A 21877-nucleotide genomic window follows, 5' to 3' on the forward strand; every position below is an offset into this window, starting at 1 on the left:
GCCTATCCTTAATTTATTATGAGTTGCCATGATTCTTCTATACGTTTTTGTGTGCTTTGTTTATGATTTGTTAGGGAAATTGATTATTCTTTACATTGTTTTTCAATGTCTTTACTGTCAATCTCTATTTGTAATTTCACGAGCGAGCATAGCAAGTGAGCGAAAAATATTCAGCTAGGGATTTGAATATACTTTTGTTACAATCATGTAAATTTGATAAAATTTGAGTCAATTTGGACACAATTAATACCTGAAAAGCCAAAAATAAAATTAAATCTATTTTATATCATTCCCTTCTTTTCTTTATAAATACACTTTTCTCTTGCTTTGATTATTTCTTTTTCTTTTAAGTTCTTTGTTTGCCTCTACTCTATCTCCCCAAAGGTCCCTCTTTTTCCCCCTTTTCTCTCCTCGGCATATCTTCCATTCCTCCCTCATCTTTCTCTTTTTCTTTCTTTCCCCCTTCCCGTCGTCTTCTTCCATTGAAGTTTCATTCATGTTGACTTTATTCATATCAATATAAGAAGCACGAAATCACATCAAGGATTTTGATAAATATATTTATTCTTAATATACAAGAACATACATAATAAACATGTTCACAATCGATTCATTCCAAAATCATGTTGTTTGGTTAAAAATTACAAGAACATAATACATGGCGATTAAAATGTTGCATAATTATAATGGTTCATATTTTCCGCTCAATACCGCGTCAACAACTATTTCCACCTAAAGCGAAGATGAATAAATCAGCTGATCTTTGAAAGAAAATAACTTCAGCGTAGTGAAGTCTAGCGTCATTTTTGTAGAGGGTTTGTTGGGCGAGTCCTTTTTTAAGGGGGCGTCTATAACTCCAGAATCTCTTATCCAAATTCCATTCGATCAAAATTAACCAGAAAAGGGTCTTCATTCTTTGAGGTACAAATAAATTTGAGTAAAAGGGGCGGCACGTGCTCCGTCGTGGATCCGCTTCTCAGCGTTACGAAAAGTTCATGGTTTTTATTTGACCTTCAAAGCTTTTTCCGATCTAAATATAATTATCTCAATGAAATATGTTGTTACTGACAATTATCCACACGTTGTCGTTCTTAAATGGCCCCGTTATTTGGTCAACATCAAATTTGATTAACCTAAATCAACTAAAGTCTGCTACTAGAGTGCACCTGCATAGGCCTTCGTTTGTGTTCTTATAATTACGTATGCCCAGTTTGAGGAGAGAATGCAAAATGAGGCAGAAAATTAATTTTGGATCACTGTACCGTGATGTTTCTATAGCGAATGATAAACACGGAAATTATTAATCATTCATCGGGCGCTTTCACTGCGGATCGCAAACGAAATAAATATGGAATCCATCGTATTATGTTGAAGCACGTATACTTTGTGTGCAACTGAGCCTTGCTTGCTTTCATTTCAAGTAAAGAACACTTTCACCGTAATAATACATCGATGATTGACTTATGATAAATGACAGCATATATGTTATGTTAAACTATTTCACCTTAATCAATTATAAATGCAATTACGCCACTTTAGACTTCAGAATGGAATTTTATTAATTTCTCTCACTCCGTAAACATCAAGTAATATAAAGTAAACGGAAGGATGAAAATTATAAATACTTTTGAACATTTTGATTTCATTTTAAATGTAATGTTCTTGTCCTTTCAATGAAGAGCTTGCTTGAGGATGATAAAACACAAAATGAATGTGTTAATAAAAACAAACCAAGGTACTGATACACACATCGGCAGATTTTTATTTTTTTTTGTTGCAAAAATACATTAGCAGAAAAGAGTTTCATTTTTGCTTAGGCCTCGTATGAAAACTTAAAATATTTTCTTGTAATGTTCATCTTCTCGGCATCAGAATCGAGACTACCCCATTTGGGCACGACCAAAAAAGCATTACTACATGTAATTATAACATAATTCAAATTAGGTATATATTTTTGTATTTTCTACATTTTCATCATTGTCAATACTATATTTTTAATTTACCGTTGATAAAATTTGCCTTGTTGTCTTTCAATAACGATTACATACTTGTTTGTGTTCTCGCCCCCGCCTTCCACCATGTACACACATTAGTCATAAACAACTAGGTTTGTTTTCGGATTTGGCACTTTTTAATTTTCACTTTCCAACCCAAAGTATAATTTGTTTAAAAAAAACATTAACACAATAAAAGCGACAGTGAAACAAACACGTATTTCCCCAAAAGTACTGCCTTTCCAACTTGTCCTTTCATTGGATAGGCTTGGTCAAACTTAATCAACACTATTATTTACTATGCATATTCCGGTATTGTATTCTTCTCACCTCATTGCTATTTTACCAATTTATTTTGTAAAATTCTGTTATTTTCGATTGAAAAGGAAATAAATATTCGAAAGACCAGTTTGTAGCATTTGACATTTCATTGTCAACTATAGAAATTTTGGGGGTTGACGAAAGGGTTGACGAAAATTTCCAACAAAATGAGTCATCACAGACAGGCTCTTCTGGTAAACTTGTTTAACACCATTATTTGCATATTTTATATATATACTTTTTCCATTATGTATTACTTCTTACGCTTCTTTTGTTCACATTGAAACGAAGACAAGTATAAATCATATCATGCCATACCATATTTCGCATTTGACAAAATTGTGTGCAGCATATGTATCTAACCGTAATCTTTTCATTGGCACAATTAATGGTTGACGAAAAGATGTATTTTTAAATAAGACAAGCATAAAAACCATGTATCCATTCTGTATACATTGCATCCTGTGTCAATGATTCTGATATCAAACCAATAATTGACAAGACTATGTACTCAGTTTCACTAAAGTTGAGGAGACGTTCCTTGCATACGTTTTACATGTTCATTCAAGTTGACAAACGGTTGATGGTGGTCTTCGAAATCATATACGATACAGAATTTTCGCGAGATCCAACGTCGTCAGAGAAAATTGAACATAGCCTAAATTTCTCTTCTGTATTGAAAGATGCATCACCTGAACCGTCCTTTTGTGATGCCGGTTACTTGTATATATTACACTTTTCAACCATTTCAACAATCATGAGAATAGGCTTATTACTATCATCCACTAACCAGGCAACCACACTGCCGTCTTTTGAATACCAAGCGAAGCGAAAAAGCTCAATGGGAGGAATCGTGAGCTCAATAAAAGATGCCATTGAGGTGGTTCAAAACCGTTGCTCAAAACATGGACTTCAAAACTAAAAGGCCAAACAGATGCATTGGCGAGATTTGGCAAAGTTTATTGATGAATTAAATGTGCATCGAAGATGCCATAACTTATGATTATAATTTGAATCAGACACGTTGATACATTCTTGCGCTTAGAAAATGATCAACCAGGCACAAACGAAGAAATTTCATGGTTTCGCTATTTTCCATCATCACTGTATATATCATCATCCGTAGAGGAGTCCCAGGCGCCTTGTTTTAAACCTTCCTCTATCCTCAATTTTAACTCGTCCATGTGGTGTTTAAGATAGTTCGTCTCCTCAATCTCGTCCCGTTCGAGATTCTTAACAACCACGAGATCAGTAAACATTACCCTGGCCATCATCAACATCGCACGAGCACGGTCAAATAGACTTGCCTGAGGGAAAAAAATACAATTGTATGTTTATATGGAAGTGACTAGGAAATATATTACTTTATTTCTTTCATGTACTTTTAAACCCAAAATGCCATCCACAAATATTTATATCCATATGAATTGATGATATTTTACTCTTTTTTTTATACGAGCAAACTTAAAGTTCATCAGTACTTCTGAATGTGAATCGAATATTATGACTATTGTACAACGAATGCACTTAGAAGTGTATTTCTTATACTACAAGATCAGTTTGATAAAATCATAGGCTGTAATTTTGTCAGATTTTTTGTTGTCTATCTGGGAAGATTGGGAGAACGAGACAACCCTCTCCCATGGGCTGGTGTGCACAATTTTAAAACTCGAGGGGGCGTGTCCCCCCCCCCCATCGCCGGCAATGAATGTTTTTATATATTTACATATAAGTTGTGTACGTAATGACTAAATAAAACCAAATAAAATCAAATATGAAACTATGGACAAGATATCCTTGATTTTGTGTCTACTTACCTCGACATAGTCTCTGATTTTCATGAGTTGTGTTCTCACATTCTTGATTTGGTCACTGATTCCCCACATCCCAAGCCCTGTGTGAATGCTCCCGCTGCCGCTGTAGAAATCGTATAACCTGAATTAGGGGAAAATTCACACCAAATGGTAAATTTCTGTACTAAATGACAGTGCTGATATTGAGACGTGATGATGATTTATGTAAAACTGTGAATCAATGGATTCATTCAATTCCAAAGATAATTGAAAAGTTCTAAATTATTCGGGCTTTCAGTGAACCGAACTTCTTAACTTAACAAAAAAAAATGGCAAACATTTTGATAGAAATTGTATTTTGTGACATTAGTTGATTGCTTGACAATAGTAGTTTCCCTGTCCAAAATCTATTTATTCAATAATATGAATTGATTTGTTCAATCCACATATTTCAAGGAAAAGTCAAACACAGTCATAATGAAAGTAAATGATATGAGAACATTCGTTTTACCTAGCAACATCGTCATCCTTGTCATCCCACATCGTCATCTCGGGTTCGACCCGGTACAACCTTAGACAAAAATCCGGTGCTATCCGGTTCAACAAGAGAGTCGTTTGGAAAGTCGATGGTATAGGTTTACCTAGCCGAGGCAAGACCAAGGTATGTTTCTGCAAGACAATGTAGTTTTTCTTTTGTCCATCGGCTTCACAAAGTGCCGAATAACTGTTGATCATTTCAAAATGTCTTAATTCCTCTATCGGTCCGATCCATAGGTAGAAGCCCCATAAGAAGGCTCTCTCGAGGACAAGGTATGCCAGGCGAGCCATGTCTGACCGGACGCTTCGCGAGTCGGGTTCGTATCCGGCTGTCCGTTTTCGGAGCATGAGCGAAGAGACGAAGATGAGTTCGGGTTTCCGACGGGCGAGGACGATGTCGATCTTGGGCTGGATGACGACTCGACCACGAAGGTATTTTAACCTCGGATGTTCGTGCTCCATCATTACCTGTGAAATAAATGGGAAATCGATATTTTTTAATGTTAGGTTCAACTGAAGACATTCCCTCCTTAATCCAAGGCACCCCCCCCCCTCGCTCACTCGTACCCCTTTCTCCGACTTCTCTTCTTATAAGCCCCCGACCGGTCTGCGACTAAGCGAGATGAAATCTGAGGATCGTTGCAGAAAGTGTTTCGATCAAACGCAACTAAAAAAATCAGGATCAATCAAAGTATAACTTTCAGCCAACCAGACAACACAATATTACGTCACTGCATGCAGGTATATACAGGATCGTCTTGATGATAGTCGCAGTATTTGCTGCGGCATTTCCTTGCTATTCATCGCATCTCACATTATGTGTGAAAACATTCATCCGCATCAGTTTGCAGACCAGTCGAATCACATACTTATCAACAAAAAAAAAAGAAAAAGATGGAGAATGGGAAAGATATTGCAGTACCTGGTCTAATGTTTTGTCCTGTTGTTTCATGATGTACGTAATTGTCTCATAGAATCTTCCTTGAATGAAGAAAGGATCCTTGAGGAGCTCCCGCTTACCCATGCTCAGATCCTGGAGAATAATTCCATGGAGCGCTATGCAAGTATCCACCAGGAGCTGAAGTAAACCACAGTAATATAAAATAGTTACAACACTTTAATGGAAATATAGTGTTGTAACATTAATGCTTATATAGTTCAGTTTTAATTAGATTGTGTTACCATAATGTTCTATTCTTAAGTTCCTGTTATATTGTTATCAAACTTAAATGCCAATGTTGAGGGCGTGGCTTCTGAATCAATTCGTAACTTTCACATGATTTAGATTTTATGTTATACAATTTCTTTTCACACTTTATAGCATATTTCATGGACTATTGACGATGTCAATGAAAACGTGTAAAATGCGAGTTCTTTTTTTTCAGCGTTGTCTGTCAGGGAAACAATTCAAGACCAAGAGTTTACGGGCCTACGATAATACAAAAAAATGTCCTTGCGGTTTTTAAAAAAAGGATTTAGACAGTTAAATTATTTATATTTTATAGTTGTTTACAAACTTCTATTTAAACAGAATCCCCAGCCAGTCCGTGAGCCTACCTGTTGACTATATTGATAAGTATCACTGATATTGGGAAATTTCATCTTGCTCATATGTCCTCGCCGAGGATCCGACGGATCAATCAGTTTATTATTGCCCTGCTTCGTTGGCGCTCCCGTACCCGTGGTCGATGACTTCGCATCGCGTTTGCTGCCGTCCAGAGCAGGCAATCTGGTTTTCTTTGACATCTGTTACAGAGAAGATACAGACAAAAACCAGAATTGAAATAAAAGTAAGATTAACAGCAACGAGGATAATTCAGAAAAAAATAAGTTCTTATCAAATTCTTATTTCGATGTATGTAAAGAGGGAATAAAAATTCCCACTCCAAATACTCTCTGCCTTTCTCTCGATGCTCAATCGCTCACGCTGGCCCGTTATATTATGTCAATCTGAAATAATTAGACATGAAAGACTGATTACAAAATGATGCGACGCATTGTGTGCTCAGCTTCCATGAGAACATGCTTGCCAATCATGTAACAATTTGATAAATGGAATGAGCCAGTGCAAGGCTTAGGGGGATTTCAAACTGATTCATTAATGTCATGTGATTGTTTATACATGAGGTGGTTTCACCTCCAAAAAGTTAATCAGAGTGTGAATGACGACCGGGGGTGGTCGAATAATAACATTGTTTTTCATTCAAAGTATTATTTTTTCATCTAATTACTACAAGTCCTTATCCCCATCTCTTTTTTCCTTTTCTCACTCCCTCTCTCTCTCTCTCTCTCTTCCCTGTCACTCCACATTCTTCTCTTTTGTGTCCTTCCTCCATCAAATTCGGAGATTGTCGGCATCTGCCGAATGCCAGAATTAGTCGCTTTCATAACATGCAATTAGAGGACGGAAAATCGAATTAGAAACGTTTTCAAAAATGTCTCTCCCATCTTACTAATCAAGCTGTTAACAAACGATGAAGACTAATTATAATGACTTTCAGATCGTATAGTGTACATCCAGGGGCAGCTCCAGGATTTTCTAAAATTTTTGCCTATAATGATTTTTTTAAATATGTATTTGCAGTATTTTTTTCATATTCTAAGATGAACCCAGTAGAAATACATATTGATATATATATATATATATATACATACCTTTCCTTATTATCCACCAAAGAGTGTTACCAATAATCAATAACCATAACCTTGGAACATAATACATCCAAAGTCACTGCTTAATGCCGTACATCTTGCTGCATTGTAACAGTAATGCGAATGCAGAAACTATATTATACCATTATACAGATTTTAGACCTTGAAAATGCAACATTTATAGGGTTGTCGAGCGTTTAATGCAGTTAATATTACGGTATTATAGCACGATACGACCTGTCTCTCGCGTTCATGACAACGTATCACATTCACCCAGCTGTATATCACATGGATTAAATCCAAATCAAATAGCGAAGCATATAATCAATCATAATTAATCCCCTTATAATCCCACCTATATCATCCAATTAAACGGCTCTTCAGTTTGCTACCAGCCTCGCGGTGATTGATTACGAATTGCAATGCAATACCAAAAAGGGTGGGATGGGGTTGGGGTGCGTTCGCTAGCTCGTAAAGAAAGATCTGATATTTTGAATCAGCGATCCTCTCAATAAGTTGGTTTTATTCGAATAAAGTTGGGTACGTGAAAATGATCAATGTCAGATATTGAAATTAATTAATGATTGAAAAAAAAATCGCATTTCTGTTGGGGGTGGAGGGGTGGGTTCATCCTGCCCCCCCCCCCCCCCCCCCGTTTGGCCAGTGCAATTGTTTTGAGTGCACAGGTTATGAACCCATCGCTATAATGATGAATCGTTTTTGGGGGGCATAGGTCTATATAATAACATGATCTTGCTCTCGCTCTCACCGCCAAATTGCCGAGGCAGATGAAAGCAAATAATTCACGAGCATGCAAATTTCATATATTGGGCATTGTTCACTTCACAATGCGATGCAATAAACGGACATAAAAATAGGAAATTGGAATTATGAAACAGGGTTTTATTGTCCGCAGATAGTAAGGCTGGTAATGAGAAAAACTAAAATGCTTGAAGTTGATTTTATGATTTACGGTATATTTTCCATGGTAGATGGGCACCTACAATATTGAAGATAACACAAATATTTCTAATGAAATTACGTCGCTTGAATGCGATTAGTTTTTTAACTCGGTGTTGTGTGTATGATTGGAATAATGTTCAGCCCGACCCCTCCCACTTTCAATATCGCCCGGCAAAATCGTTCCGTGGTCCTGTAAAAGGCGACACCTCTCACATGTCTCAGGTCAAGAGTCCTAAAATTGAGGTTCGGGTCATGTTAATTCTGAAAGGTCGTCTATCCCCGCTATTTGAAATATCCTCAGTGACGCCGCCCACGATAGCAGCCATTGAATTGAATGGCCCCTACCCCTTCCACCGGCCTATGTCCTATGGATTAATGCATGCCCAAACCACTATACATGGCTACCGGTCGCCAGCATCACAAATGCTGCAGACACTCTAACGAAAACGACTCGAGACCGACCAAAGATGATAACACTGTAAAAACTGTGGTGTTAAAACTGACAGTACCAGCATAGGTATTAAAAACTGTGGTGTTAAAACTGACAGTACCAATAGGTATTAACAGAGGACCGCACCCTGAGGTGATAAAATTACACCCTAGAAATTGAACATAACACCGAAGAGTATAAATGTAACAACCAATTGTGTAGTAATAACACCTATAGTGGCTAAACTAACACTGTCAATTTAACACCGGTGTAAATTAACTGGCGTGGTCCTCTATGTACACCGGTTAGCACCACAGTTTTTGCTGTGTACATTATTACCATTGACATACCATCGGTCGGTCTGGAGACGGTTTCCCTGATGTGGCCGTAGCAATCATCTCACCCCCCCCCCCTTCTTCCGCATCCAGCATCCCCTAGCAACCGTGTTTCAAGGATGCGTGAAACGGAAGGCATCCCAAGAATCCCACTGTTGAATCTGGTTCCAGTTCGCATTAACTGGAATGACTATACCATTGCTCCAGCAAATGGTGATCTTGGTTTAAAGCAAGTCATAGAGCGGATAAGAGGGGGTTCAGTCGAGTGCAAAAGGGGAGAGAGATAGGGGAATAAAGGGAGAGAAAAGGAAAGAGCAAAAGATTTGCGATTAAGAGAAAGAGATGGTATACCGTACGACGAAGACACAATAGAACACTAAGAAAGAATCAAAAGAGGTGGTAAAGAAGATGCAAGGCTCTGAATTATTTAATGACGTGATCAAAACTGAATACTGACAAAATATTCAACATAGGTCACTATTAATGAGCATTTCCATGTGAGCGAAACAAGGGAGCAAACATCCCCCCCCCCAATATATTATTGTGATATAGATTTGGCACGTAAAAATTAAAATCAGGTTTTCAAGGCAGTTTTATAATGAAAGATTAATAATGATAATAATAACGTTTTATTTACCCATATAGCCACATCAGTTAGGAAAGTGCAGTGGGTCCCATAATGTTATGACCTTTATCTTATCTCAATGCTGAGCGCCTTGCAAGTAAAGGCAGAAGGTCACATTTTAATATGATATGAGTCTTTATGACTTGGCCGAGGATCGAACCCACGACCTCTCGTTCATGAGGCGAACGCTCTATCACTGAGCCACCATGCCGATGGAAAACAAAATAGGCCTGACAATTCTTCACTGAAAGATACAATTTTTCCTGATTTTCATCGTCAGTCTTAAAATTTCCAAACGGTATGCCAATATGCCACTTCTTTTGAAGGGGACAGTCGGTGAATTAAGACAGGGATGTGTTGTTGTTGGAGACGGTATAAACTCCTTCGATATCATTAAACCCAAAGTACTGTTTTTGGTGTTCTTTTGAAAAATGGTATTGATTTCTCATTGAAGTACGATGAAACGACAATTCCATGCATATAGCCAATATGAATAAAATATTTACAAGGGCGAAGGTGTCATCCCACACATTAATTTTTCAAATTAGCCTATCCCTATTTTGGGGGACATGGAATATTACACTTTCAATAATAAATGCGATCTATTTCCATGGTAATAAACCCCGGCAAAAATATTTACAATGCCAGCTGATGGTTTCACACACATAAATTTGGCAAATTAGCCTATTCCTATATGTTTGACATGCGATATCACACTTCCAATAATAAACGAAATATATTTCCAAGGTAATAATCTCACGGTAGTAACCATAAAATTAACAGCATGTACGGCAACAAGACAATGAATAATTACTTGTTCATTGTTGAAGGTCCACGGTTTGAAAGTGATATTCAATCTTGCTTACTTGTCTGTTCCGGACAATTGCGATCAAGGCTGTCCATCTATAGGCCTCGTTTATACACTGAATATGATTGCGAGCAGTCGACCGTTCAATTATCATGATCATAGAGACCCAGAGTAAAAGTTGGAATAATTTGAATGATTAATTCGAATTTTCCACCCTGCTATCTCCTCTTCCCAGAATGATAACAATCTGTTGCGGATCCAGGGGGTCCGAATCAATTGCCCCGACCCCCTTTGACAGATAGTTATCTTATCTACTTTGTTTATTCTTGGCAACCCCTTTGACATTTTTTTTTATTTTACTCATGTAATATTAAAAAAAAATATTTTTCTATCCTGTATTTTAATGATAAGCTGACGTTAGAATACTTTATTTTGTTAATTTGATGACAGAAAGGCAAGACTAAATGTGTTATTTCTACAAAATGATAAATAAGAAACACTGCATTTATATGTTATATTCTGTAATCTATGCATTAAATTTTGTTTTTTAATGATAATTATGTATTATTCTGTCTGGGTGCCATTTATTGACAATTTTATTTTCCACCGTCACCATTTTGGTTATACGATGATTTTTTTTAAATTACATTTCATTATTACTATGCTTTTGATCATTATGAAACACAACAATTATTGCATTATACATAATCTAAATAAGTGTATGTGTGTTATCTCTATTGCCGTTCTTGTTAGGGTTCAGGGGTGAATATGATATTTCTATATGAACAAGTGGTGAGGAAAGGAAAGGGGAAACGAAAGAGCATAAAAAAAAGTTTAGTGAAAATCAAGTCTTTTTACACAATTATGCGATTAGAAAAATTGACGTCAACACTACAGGTCATCTTTCCCGGTTGCCCCCCCCCCCCCTCCTATTGAAAATCCCCGTTGCAACCCGTGCCCCTCCTGAAAACGGGATCGACGATAGTCCTGCTATCCCTGTATTAAACCTGTCAACGTACATGCATTTCATCACTGGAATAAGGGGTAATGGAAATGTCACAAGCTATGGGCCTGTCATCGTTGGTCAGGGTTGCTAAAACCAATCGGGGTACTCTTGATTTCATCGTGTATAGGCTATCCGTTACAGTGGCATTTTTAGAATGCTATATGGAAACACGTCATTCATGAAAATGGTTAGTCTAGATCTGGACGTCAGAGGTTATTTGGTTGGATTGGAAACCTCTACATCAGTCCTCTCTCTTTTCACCTTCACCTAGTAAGAGAAGGTAAAAAGAGAGAGGATTGATGTAGGGGTTTCCAAGCAAATAACTGCTAACGTCCAAATCTAGAATAGGATAGGGTCCGCGGTTGTCTAACTTATTTGGGTTCTATCTAGGAGGAAATTCAGGGGCGTTCAGCGACAATTACAAATAATTATGAAGATACCCCGTTACATAGCAAACTTTTTTTTCTAAATAATTTGAGAAATTTATACACGAGTAAAGCATACTGTGTTTCAGATGTATGAGCCATTTTGTTAATTTTATTGATCTAATATCTAATAAGAATAATTGATTGAATTTCACCAGAATTACATTTCACGAGAATAAAGGGAGATGGGGAAGACATGTATACGCAAAATGAAAAAGGAAGTCCATCTTTTCAGGTGAACATTCATGATCTATGCCTATTATACATAGATCAGTGGTTTAAAGAGCCAAAAAAGTCTGAGGGGTAAATACGCAATGATATTGACCTTATAGAAAAGGCTAATTTTGACAATATGACAAGATTTCGACAAAATGTTTGGTAAGAAAAATAATATTTTAACCTTTCTATATACGCTCATTTCCTTCATTTTTTTACCTGGTCGTAGAACTTTTATGGAGGTATGACACCCAATCACCCAATTAATTTATTAATTGGGTACATTCATTCAGAGAATGAATGTACCCAATTAATGTCAGTGCCCCCATGCTCAGATTCCATAATCCCGAATGCAGTATAATGTCCGATGTGTTTGATGTGGTTGTAATAGATCGGGTGCATATTACATTGTGGTGATAGTACTGATGTATAATTAGTGTCACAGTCGTCATAGATATCTTATTTATGACTATTGGAATCTATATGATGTACCGAAAGTAATATGACTGAATAGACGGGGTCTATCTTATCATTACATAAAATTAAACTCACTTTGTTATACCATGTGTTGGTAACTCCGTGCTTACACTAAAAAGGACAAGTCCACCATAGAGACAAGATTTCTTATCAAGCTCTATGAAAATCAGGATTGAAATAACAATGGTGGCATTTTAAAGTTCTGCACTGTTCAACTTCAAACAAAACATAGTAGACACATCGTGTATTGTGACATTGCTATATAGACGTTTTTATTACTGGCGGACAGATGGGGGGGGGGCTACTACTACTACTACTACTACTACTACTACTACTACTACTACTACTACTACTACTACTACTACTATACTACTACTACTACTACTACTACTACTACTACTACTACTACTACTACTACTACTACTACTACTACTACTACTACTACTACTACTACTACTACTATACTACTACTACTAGTACCACTACTACTACTACTACTACTACTACTACTACTACTACTACTACTACTACTACTACTATACTACTACTACTATACTACTACTACTACTATACTACTACTAATATTACTACTACTACTATACTACTACTACTACTACTACTACTACTACTACTACTACTACTACTACTACTATACTACTATACTACTACTACTACTACTACTACTACTACTACTACTATACTACTACTACTATACTACTACTACTACTACTATACTACTACTACTACTACTACTACTACTATACTACTACTACTACTACTACTACTACTTCACTACTACCACTACTACTACTACTACTACTATACTACTACTACTACTACTACTACTAGTACTACTACTAGTACTACTACTATTATACTACTACTACTACTACTACTTCTACTACTACTACTACTTCTACTACTACTACTACAACTACTACTACTACTAGTTGTAGTTTACATGCTTGTCAGGAACGAGCAATTAAATCATAATAGGTATTACTCGGGGCATGTCCGTATAGCCTACATAAATTCAAGGTTTTTGCATATCTGTTATCTATTTATAGGCCTAAGAAAACATAAGTTACATGTTACCTATGATACATAGTTCAACATGAATTAAACTAAGAACAGGGAATAAGTACTCCAGGGACCCATAACACAAAGCTTATAGCAATCATCGTAGATAATTTTAATGATTGACTGCATTGACTACAATGTACAATAATATTTGCGAAAATCAAGCTTACGATTAATCGCTAACCTTTGTGTTACCGGACCCTGATGTCTTTTCGTTGGCTATTACTGGAAATCGCTAACTATTTCTGATTTGACTTGGTTTTATTATTTTCTTCTGCTACAAAACAAAATTATGAAAATAACTATGACAGCGAGTCATACTAGGCCCATACTAACAATTATCATTCCCCGCAATTTCTTGAAATGCTTAATTATAACAACATTCATATTATGATATTACATGCTGAAGAAAGTCTATCGTTCTGACAAGATAACTCGACGACATAACAGCCACAATAACTGTTTTTATTAACATGATTTCGATGAAGACGAAGAGTATGTCATACTGATAAGAATGATAATGATGACGAATAAGGTGATAACTTTTTTTCATTAAAACAATTTATTATTATGTAGCTTTCACGTTTTTTTCCATTTAATTACCTTAATATGCATTGTACAATGCTGATAATGTTGATAAATTCATTACTTTGATAAACTCAGAAACCCATGGGGGAATACCTATGTATAACATACCATAAATTTTCCATTCATCCGTGAAGAGAGTCCGTCCGAACGGCGAATGCAAAGAAAATATTCCAGTGAATATCCTAAAACAGATGAATAATAGTTATCCTTCGGAGTCATCCATGGTGATCATAATCATGAGTTGAGTAATTATTCTGCTGGCATATCACATACAGAAAGAAGAGAACATTCCTATGAATTACCACTGGTGTAAGAAATTATAAGGCCTTAAAGCATTGGAATGACCGATGAGTTATTATTTTTGTAGCTGTCGAGCGATAAATTCCGATAGAGACTGCGATCGATAAATCGTGTGCACAATTTATGCTTACCTCTATCCCTCCTTGCATTGTCTCTTATGCCAGCATTGACTGTTATTGATTAGGTTAGTCCGCCTCCCTCTCTTCCCCCTCTCAGCACAGCGAATGAAGTGTTGGTGTGGTGGCCGATGTATGGTTAATAAAAAGGATCTAATTTGGTGGCGCCATTCATTGCGAAGTGCAATAGCAAGTTGAATCGGCAATGCAGCACTTGAATTGTAAAATGCGTCTCCAATTGAATTTAACGTAACATCTCATTCATCCGTGTATACATTTCTATATTTATCTTTCTGTCTTTTTTTTCCATTTTTTTTTCTTTCTCTTTTTTTTCCATTTATTATTTTTCTCCCTCCCTCTTTTCTTTCTTTTGTTTTCTTTCTTATGTTTTCTTTCTGTCTTTTTTTCTTTCTTTTTTGGCTTTCTTTCTTCTTTCTTTCTTTCTTTCTGTCATTCTTTCTTTCTCCCACAGATGCAAACAATTTTTTTTTTCAGTTTCTGTAATCCCCATCCCTCTGCGCCTCGGAATAGTTTACTGGATAGATGGCTCATGCTAAATGCTGTGTTGTTTATCTTTTTTTTTCTTTTTCCTTTCTACCTTTCTTTCTTTCTGATAAGTCTACGTTGGAGCATAGGTCCATGGTTGGAGAATGTATGTCGTATCATTACTGATCATATGGACATAGAGTTTATTACCGACTCATCATGAATGGGCCTATATGATACGAACTATCACATTTATAAGAATGACCCTTTCATTGAGTTTACATTCATCCTTTGACTAGCTTTATTGAAAGCTATATTTGAAAGACTGAATGTTTATCTGAAAATGTATTTGTATTTATTGCAATGCATGTTTACATGAACGTATGCTTGTTTGATATATTTGCTCGAAACAATTATTGCACAAACACATATTTTATGTACTTTTAAAAAATCAATAATGAATGGGGGAATTTTTAAAATATATATTTAAGTCTTTATTGATTTTCAAGATTCATAGAAATAACGATGAAAGCAATCTATAACAAATTACAAGAATAACAAACAAGCGAAAAAGGAGGATGGTAAATTTATCACAACAGCGAAACAACAATCTGATAATTGAAAGTGATTACAAGATCAATAACTGATTCACTAAATGGCGCAGAAGTAATAGAGGTGAAATACATATTTCTCCATATGCAATGCTTGAGGGCCAAATCCGACTAATATAAAAAGTCTATACTGAACAGCCACAAGCAACTAACATGTTGATACTGATTATCTTGTCCAACTACTAGTATTATTTATAGTCCTAGTTAGATTTCAGAGGTTTAAAATCATGTTTAACCACTAAGTAAGTAGAAGGTTGATCTTTAATATTGAACATTAACTTCATGGGGGCATGTTTTGACATTGAGTGGCTTGCATCCATGGATACAGTATACTTTGGTCTATTAATTAATTGATACCAGCCGTTACTTTATTGATTTTTATCGATGCTCCTTTCTGTATCGCGGTCTTGTACGTGGTATTGTTGATAAATGTCAAAACGCTACGCAACGAGTCTAATTTGCGTTGCGACTTGAAATCTCAAAGCTGTCGAAATGGGACGAAACGTCAGTATTAATTAATGATTTCGTTGTCTTCCAAACACTGAATACAACTCGGGTGATATGAAAGAATATGGAAATGATTCATAGTCTACAATGAAGCGTAAGTACTATCATTATGATGCATTCAACGTGAAGTTTGAGCATGTGTTTGTAGTCAAACTCGAAAATCAAGTGTACTACTATGTAGTCCCACCTGTTGAAATTTTTGTTACTGTTGGCCTGACAGGGACTGGGCCTTTTTGCAAATTTTGACCAAAGCCAAGCCAAAGGCAAAGCTTCAGAAGTTCAGTCTCTGTATTTTGGTTGCTGAACTGCATTTGCTCCACTCACCAATACATAAACTGAAGAGTTGTTGGCCCGTACTTAAAGACAACGTATTAAAAATTTAAGCAGTTACATTACTTTAGTCATGTTAGTAGTTTAGATCTAACGTTTGACGGAATTCGCGGAAACCCGATTTTCAGATCGCTTTTTTGTAGGCCTAGGGCCTACATAAATTAATATGTCGCATTAAAAGAAAAAACATCTAACTTTATTAGAAATTCAGAAATACCATACCTTAGACAGCAGTTACCGCTAATTCCTTTCAAATGATGATCAAAACACACATGTAGGCCTAGTCATCCGCGATCCTTTTGTTGGTCACCGTAAGTTGCCATCTTGGTACCTACCTCAACTTCTCAAGTGATGTTCGTGTAGGCTCCACTACACTACGCTACATCTACCCGAACCTCAAGGTCCAAAACTCGCTCTGATTTTTGAAGTATATTTTATGGAGATTTCTTCTATGTATTAAATTACTGTATTATTCTAAGAAAGATTACTGTATCTTACAGGTTACCTGGATCCTGTCCCTTCTTCGACACAGTCCCAACTATTTCGACGATTATTTTGTGGCACAGCACAATTCAGAAGCTCACTCATGCACTGACTTTTGAATGTGCTATGTTAAACAGAGGGCAAGAATGTTGAATCAAAATATGGCGATACATTTCAAGATTTTATAAAATATTGAGATGGAAGTTGAATATGCACGTATGGTACATGAACATTGCAATTAAAAATAGATTTATTGTACAAACATTGATGCAAATTTCTTTTTGTGACAAAATATTTAGAACAAAATATATTACAGAAAAGCTTGACATGTCAAATTTCAGGCAATTCATGATTGAATGAACATTATGTTTGTGTTCTTTTTTATATCCATTAACAGCCATTGAAGTTAATGAAGACAACTTTGATTCCCTTCTTGCCTATGATGATCTCTTCTTAGATTACTTCAATGCATTTCTTCAATATCCAGTGAGTATTCCTGTCTTTAAGTTTATATCTTTTACACACTAATATCATTTTCATTAAAACATTTTCTTTATCTTCTGAGAGAGTTACATTTAATATAGTATTGTTTTTGTTTAGATATTTTCTTTTTCTTCCTCTCTCTCTGTTATTTTGTAACCTTTTTCTTGATATTATGTTCATAAGTATATCATTTTCATGTTTGTTGGTGTTTATCAGTACCTCTAAAAAAATGTTTTTTTCCTTTAATATGTTTTCTCGGTCTTTCCATTCATATTTGTAATATCAAAATGTTTATGACACATTGGGAATATAAGATTTGAACGTAATCAGCACATTTAAAGTTAAAACACACTTTGACCTCAAATAAGACCTAAATTCCAACTGATTTTTTTCATTGTTACATTGTAACATTTAATCATATGATTCTAAGCAGTAAGTCTAGAGTGAGGTGTCTCATTTTCATCATATTCTAATCTGTCATATCAGGCCTTCCCCCAGCCACTCTACTACAATCGCCTGACTGGCTCCTTCCAGGAGGTGGAGGATGATTCTCCATATGGAGCAGTGCATTCCTCTGGTGGAGACCCCAGGAGGAGGTACTATGGACCAGGGGATGCGGAGAGGGAGAGGATCATGGATTGGGCCAGGAGGGAAAGATTACCGCTATTTCTCAGGTGAATTGGAAAAGGATTTTAATATTACTCGTATGGGATGTTGCAAGAAAATTATTATCATAAAACTTGGACATAAGAGTCATCAAGTATCACTGAACATCTCATGTGAGTTTCAGGTCACATGACCAAAGTCAAAGGTCATTTAACTTTGGCCATTTTAGAGGTAATTATTAGATTGCTGTCACAACTTTCAAAGTCTATAAATATACTGTATAAAATGTAGATATAGGGATAATCAAGTATCACTTACAAGTTTTAGGTCAGATGATCAAGGTCAAATATCAATGAACGTAGTATTGTATCATTAAATGAATGGTGTTTTTCGTGAATAATTATTTTATAGTAGTTTTCAAAGTCAGCACAGCTGCTATATTGAATTGCGTGATGCAGGTGAGACTGCCAGAGGCATTCCACTTGTTGTTTTAAACATTTTATTCATCTATCAAACTGGATGAATATAAGATTAGGATAGTTATTATGATGTTTGAATATGAGAATTTGTGATGATAAGTCCTTTTTATCATTCCTGTACAATTTCTAATTCAGATGATATATTCTTCTTTTTATTTGCCACTTTGACACAGAACAAAGCTCTTCCTAGAATACAAACTATGCAAGCTTCTTATCCGTCCACTCGAGGAGCGTCGATCAACCAGCCGTCCAAGCAGCCGAGGCCTTAGAGGGTACAGCCGAGAGACGGCCAGCTACTCCAGCACTTCCATGAGTCTAGCCCAAAGCCATGAAGCATCTGCCTATGAGAATGACAGTGATTTCAGCTGGCCTGGTGATGCTGACAGACTCTTCTTGTTCAAACACTTGCGGCCAGGATCAAGATGTATTAGTATGCCACCCATGCTTGGGCTAAGTAAGTATGAGATATTTGAAGTCACATCATCTATAAAGCCCCAACATGTTCTTTACAATATATATTCAGTGGCTTTTGAGGTGCAAAGTTTTCGAATGAAGGCAGCCATACCTATTATTGCCAAAAAAAATCAGAAAATTTCAGGGAGCCCCTGACCCTTCTGAACTACAATTTTAGATTTGGTACTGTGGGATCACACTAATCAATTATACCAAATTTGATCAAAATGAAAATAGTTGGGTTTATCCATTGTGTGATTTAATATGGAATGATCCAAATTTAATATTATTCATTTTATAAGACAATGCCTGTGGAACCATCCTTCACAAGTTATGCTATGCACATACTTCAATAGGACATTATTGTCTTGCTCAAGTAAGAGGGGAACACATTCTCGTAGCTGAAATTGGCTATAAAAACCCATCTTGTCCAAATGATAGTTGACTACATCATATTAGAATATTGGTAGAAGAGGTAATACACGATATAGTTGAGCTTCTAAATTTCATATTCATTGTTTATGACAGATGCTAATGCTTTGTAGAAAAAAAGTGTTTTCAGAAATTGTTAATCTGCATATTCATTTACTGTACAAGTATGTATTAAGAACAATGAATGAGAAATTTAGATTATAATCAAGGAGGTCATCTTCTTAATCTGACTAAAAACATTGTTCTTTATCCCTGTTATTAAGTTTTCAATTGATTCTTTAAAAAACAAATTTGCAGCTGTCAATGGTGCCTTATGGAGTCCTATAGATGCGTATCACTCTCGCAAGCTGTCCCCTACCAAAAACTCTTCACGCGGAAGCCGCAAAGTGACCGGGAAGTCCAAATCATCAAGAGAGAACTCCAGGCCGAGTCAGGAGACAGAAGTAGGACCAGGTGGAGATGCCGGGTCAAAGGTTACCTTGCCTGATGTCAACAGGGAAGAAACACAATTGACCATCAAGAGCAGAGATACACAAAAATGTATGTATGAATGAGATTGTAATAATGATAACAATGATAATAATAATAGGCATATATCTTATAACTTGCATATATACTAGCACCATCTATCTAGAAATAATGTTCTGAGGTCTTGAGAGCTATTATTGAGGTTTTTTATTGTTTTTTGCAATAAAATGGGGGGAGACATGAAATCAGTCTTCTCAGGAAGAGCTGAAGGTTCTTTTGTGAGGATGTTGTAGGAGACACCATAAAAAGTTGAACAGCATCACATCCCCTCTCCTGCCCTTGCTCCTTCCATACCTCTGACCCCACCTTCCACTCACTGTAGATGACTATTTTGTGGCAGCATATCGTCACATGCACCACGAACCGTCCTCTCTGTGCACTTCGATGCGAAAGTTAAGCACACCGTATCGATTCCACGTACTGTCCTCTCTGTTTCGTTGCCCACTGTGGCGTAAATAATTAACTTCAAGAAAATATAAAGATACGAGATGAAACTTTGGAACCTGAGCTTTTTAACGAAGACACTGGTAAATTATTTGCTCTCCTAGTAGGTGCACTTATTACTGGTTTAAAAAAAACTTTTCTTTAAATGCGTTTTCTGCAAAAGTAACTTTCGCATAGAAGTGCGCAGAGAGGACGGTTCGTGGTGCGTGCGACGATATGTCTTAGTGTGTACATCGCCATCATTAAATCATTTCTCAACTCTTTGTTTTTTATTTTACAGCAAGAAAAAGTGCCTTGAAAACTGAAAGCAGCAAAGAAAACACCCCTAAGAAGAGGGCTACCATCCAAACTCCTAGTAGAGACAGTTCAGGACGAAAATCACTCACAGAACTTACAAACCAAAGGTGAGATTGAACTAAAATCAGACTGTTTATATGAAGGTACCATCCATAGTACATGCCTAAGTTTTGATCAAGGGTACCCAGAGTCCATTTGAGTTTGAGAGCCAGTCGTAAATCAAGTGAAATTTAGATATTATGAATGTAGTTAAAGGAAATGGTTAGAAAGACAATTTTTAAATCCACATGTTAGCATATTATTTCTGTTAGTGAAAATGATGGGATGAATCTGAAGCATTTCTCATTGGAGATATACTTCTAAACTATAGTGGAGAACATTTTTTGTTTTATCATCTGAAATGAAAAGGTTTATATGCCACATATAAAACTATTCAACTGAATAAACCAATATTTATTTCTCTATGAAAAATTCACTTAAGCCCAAATAAAAAAAATGTGTGGTTACACCTTCTTAACCTAGGCAATGTATGCATGTCAAGTTTGTCTACCATTCTCATGGATATTCATGCTAAAGAATATACACAGTGTAAAAAGTTAGTATAATATGCACTGTATATATTGTTCGGTAATTGATGTCCAGAGATAGGTGTTACAGTGGAAGAACATTTAGACTAATCTTTCTGAGAGATTCCTGGCATGTAGAATATAATGCCGTCCATCAATATTTCTGTGGAATGTTAGCTTCAATGGAATACTATTATAACTTTCTGCATTCTCACTATAGACCTGAACCAGATGGAGCAGAGCAGCAAAAGACACCTTCCAAAGAAAACGAGGATGATGGCAGTGATGATGAGGAGGATGAAGAAGGAATCGAGAGCGAAGATGAGAGCTTGAACAATGATAGGGAGAAACTAGAGGAAGAAGAAGAGGTGGAGGAGGAGGAGCAGGATGAAGATGGGGCCAGCATCGCTTTACCCCAAGCTGTCGTCGATGAGGAGCAAGCCCTGGAGAATGGTCTGAAGGAGGATACACTCATTGATCAGGAATTAAGAGTAGGTTTATATGGT

General features: G+C 36.3%; 2 protein-coding genes across 15 annotated transcripts in view; one reads left to right on the plus strand and one right to left on the minus strand.

Moving 5' to 3' along the window:
* Nucleotides 1–363: 363 nt before the first annotated feature.
* On the minus strand, nt 364–14774 carry LOC121418689. 2 transcript variants are annotated; one of them, XM_041612676.1, is made up of 6 exons: nt 14359–14641; nt 6203–6391; nt 5568–5723; nt 4620–5113; nt 4133–4250; nt 364–3622 (listed from the first exon to the last, which is right to left on the minus strand). In XM_041612676.1, the coding sequence occupies exons 1-6, from the start codon at nt 14467–14469 to the stop codon at nt 3404–3406; spliced, it is 1287 nt and encodes a 428-aa protein (XP_041468610.1). In that variant the 5' UTR covers nt 14470–14641; the 3' UTR covers nt 364–3403. The 2 variants fall into 2 exon arrangements, with proteins under 2 accessions (XP_041468610.1, XP_041468611.1); XM_041612677.1 differs by lacking the exon at nt 14359–14641 and adding an exon at nt 14682–14774 and having other exon boundaries at nt 365–3622.
* A 1421-nt stretch (nt 14775–16195) lies between these two features.
* LOC121418690 overlaps nt 16196–21877 on the plus strand; it is a 38182-nt gene continuing 32500 nt past the window's right edge. For 10 of the 13 annotated variants that reach the window (XM_041612678.1, XM_041612682.1, XM_041612688.1 and 7 more), the window contains exons 1-7: nt 16196–16364; nt 17481–17569; nt 18053–18240; nt 18825–19105; nt 19834–20076; nt 20789–20912; nt 21592–21862. In XM_041612678.1, the coding sequence (XP_041468612.1) occupies nt 16358–16364; nt 17481–17569; nt 18053–18240; nt 18825–19105; nt 19834–20076; nt 20789–20912; nt 21592–21862 (1203 nt within the window). In that variant the 5' untranslated portion in view covers nt 16196–16357. The remainder of the gene's footprint in view (nt 16365–17480; nt 17570–18052; nt 18241–18824; nt 19106–19833; nt 20077–20788; nt 20913–21591; nt 21863–21877) is intronic. The other 3 variants (XM_041612681.1, XM_041612686.1, XM_041612687.1) reach the window with 1 other exon arrangement.

Source organism: Lytechinus variegatus, chromosome 7 (assembly GCF_018143015.1).
Source record: "Lytechinus variegatus isolate NC3 chromosome 7, Lvar_3.0, whole genome shotgun sequence".
Classification (NCBI taxonomy): domain Eukaryota; kingdom Metazoa; phylum Echinodermata; class Echinoidea; order Temnopleuroida; family Toxopneustidae; genus Lytechinus; species Lytechinus variegatus.

Bases quoted from the DNA above. Each gene is read 5' to 3' on its own strand.
- LOC121418689 (XM_041612676.1), bottom strand. From the start codon at position 14,469: ATGACTCCGAAGGATAACTATTATTCATCTGTTTTAGGATATTCACTG. The intron at 5,114-5,567 runs GTACTGCAATAT...TTTATTTCACAG, and splicing joins AGGACAAAACATTAGACCAG to GTAATGATGGAGCACGAACA. The intron at 3,623-4,132 runs GTAAGTAGACAC...TTTTTCCCTCAG, and splicing joins AAATCAGAGACTATGTCGAG to GCAAGTCTATTTGACCGTGC.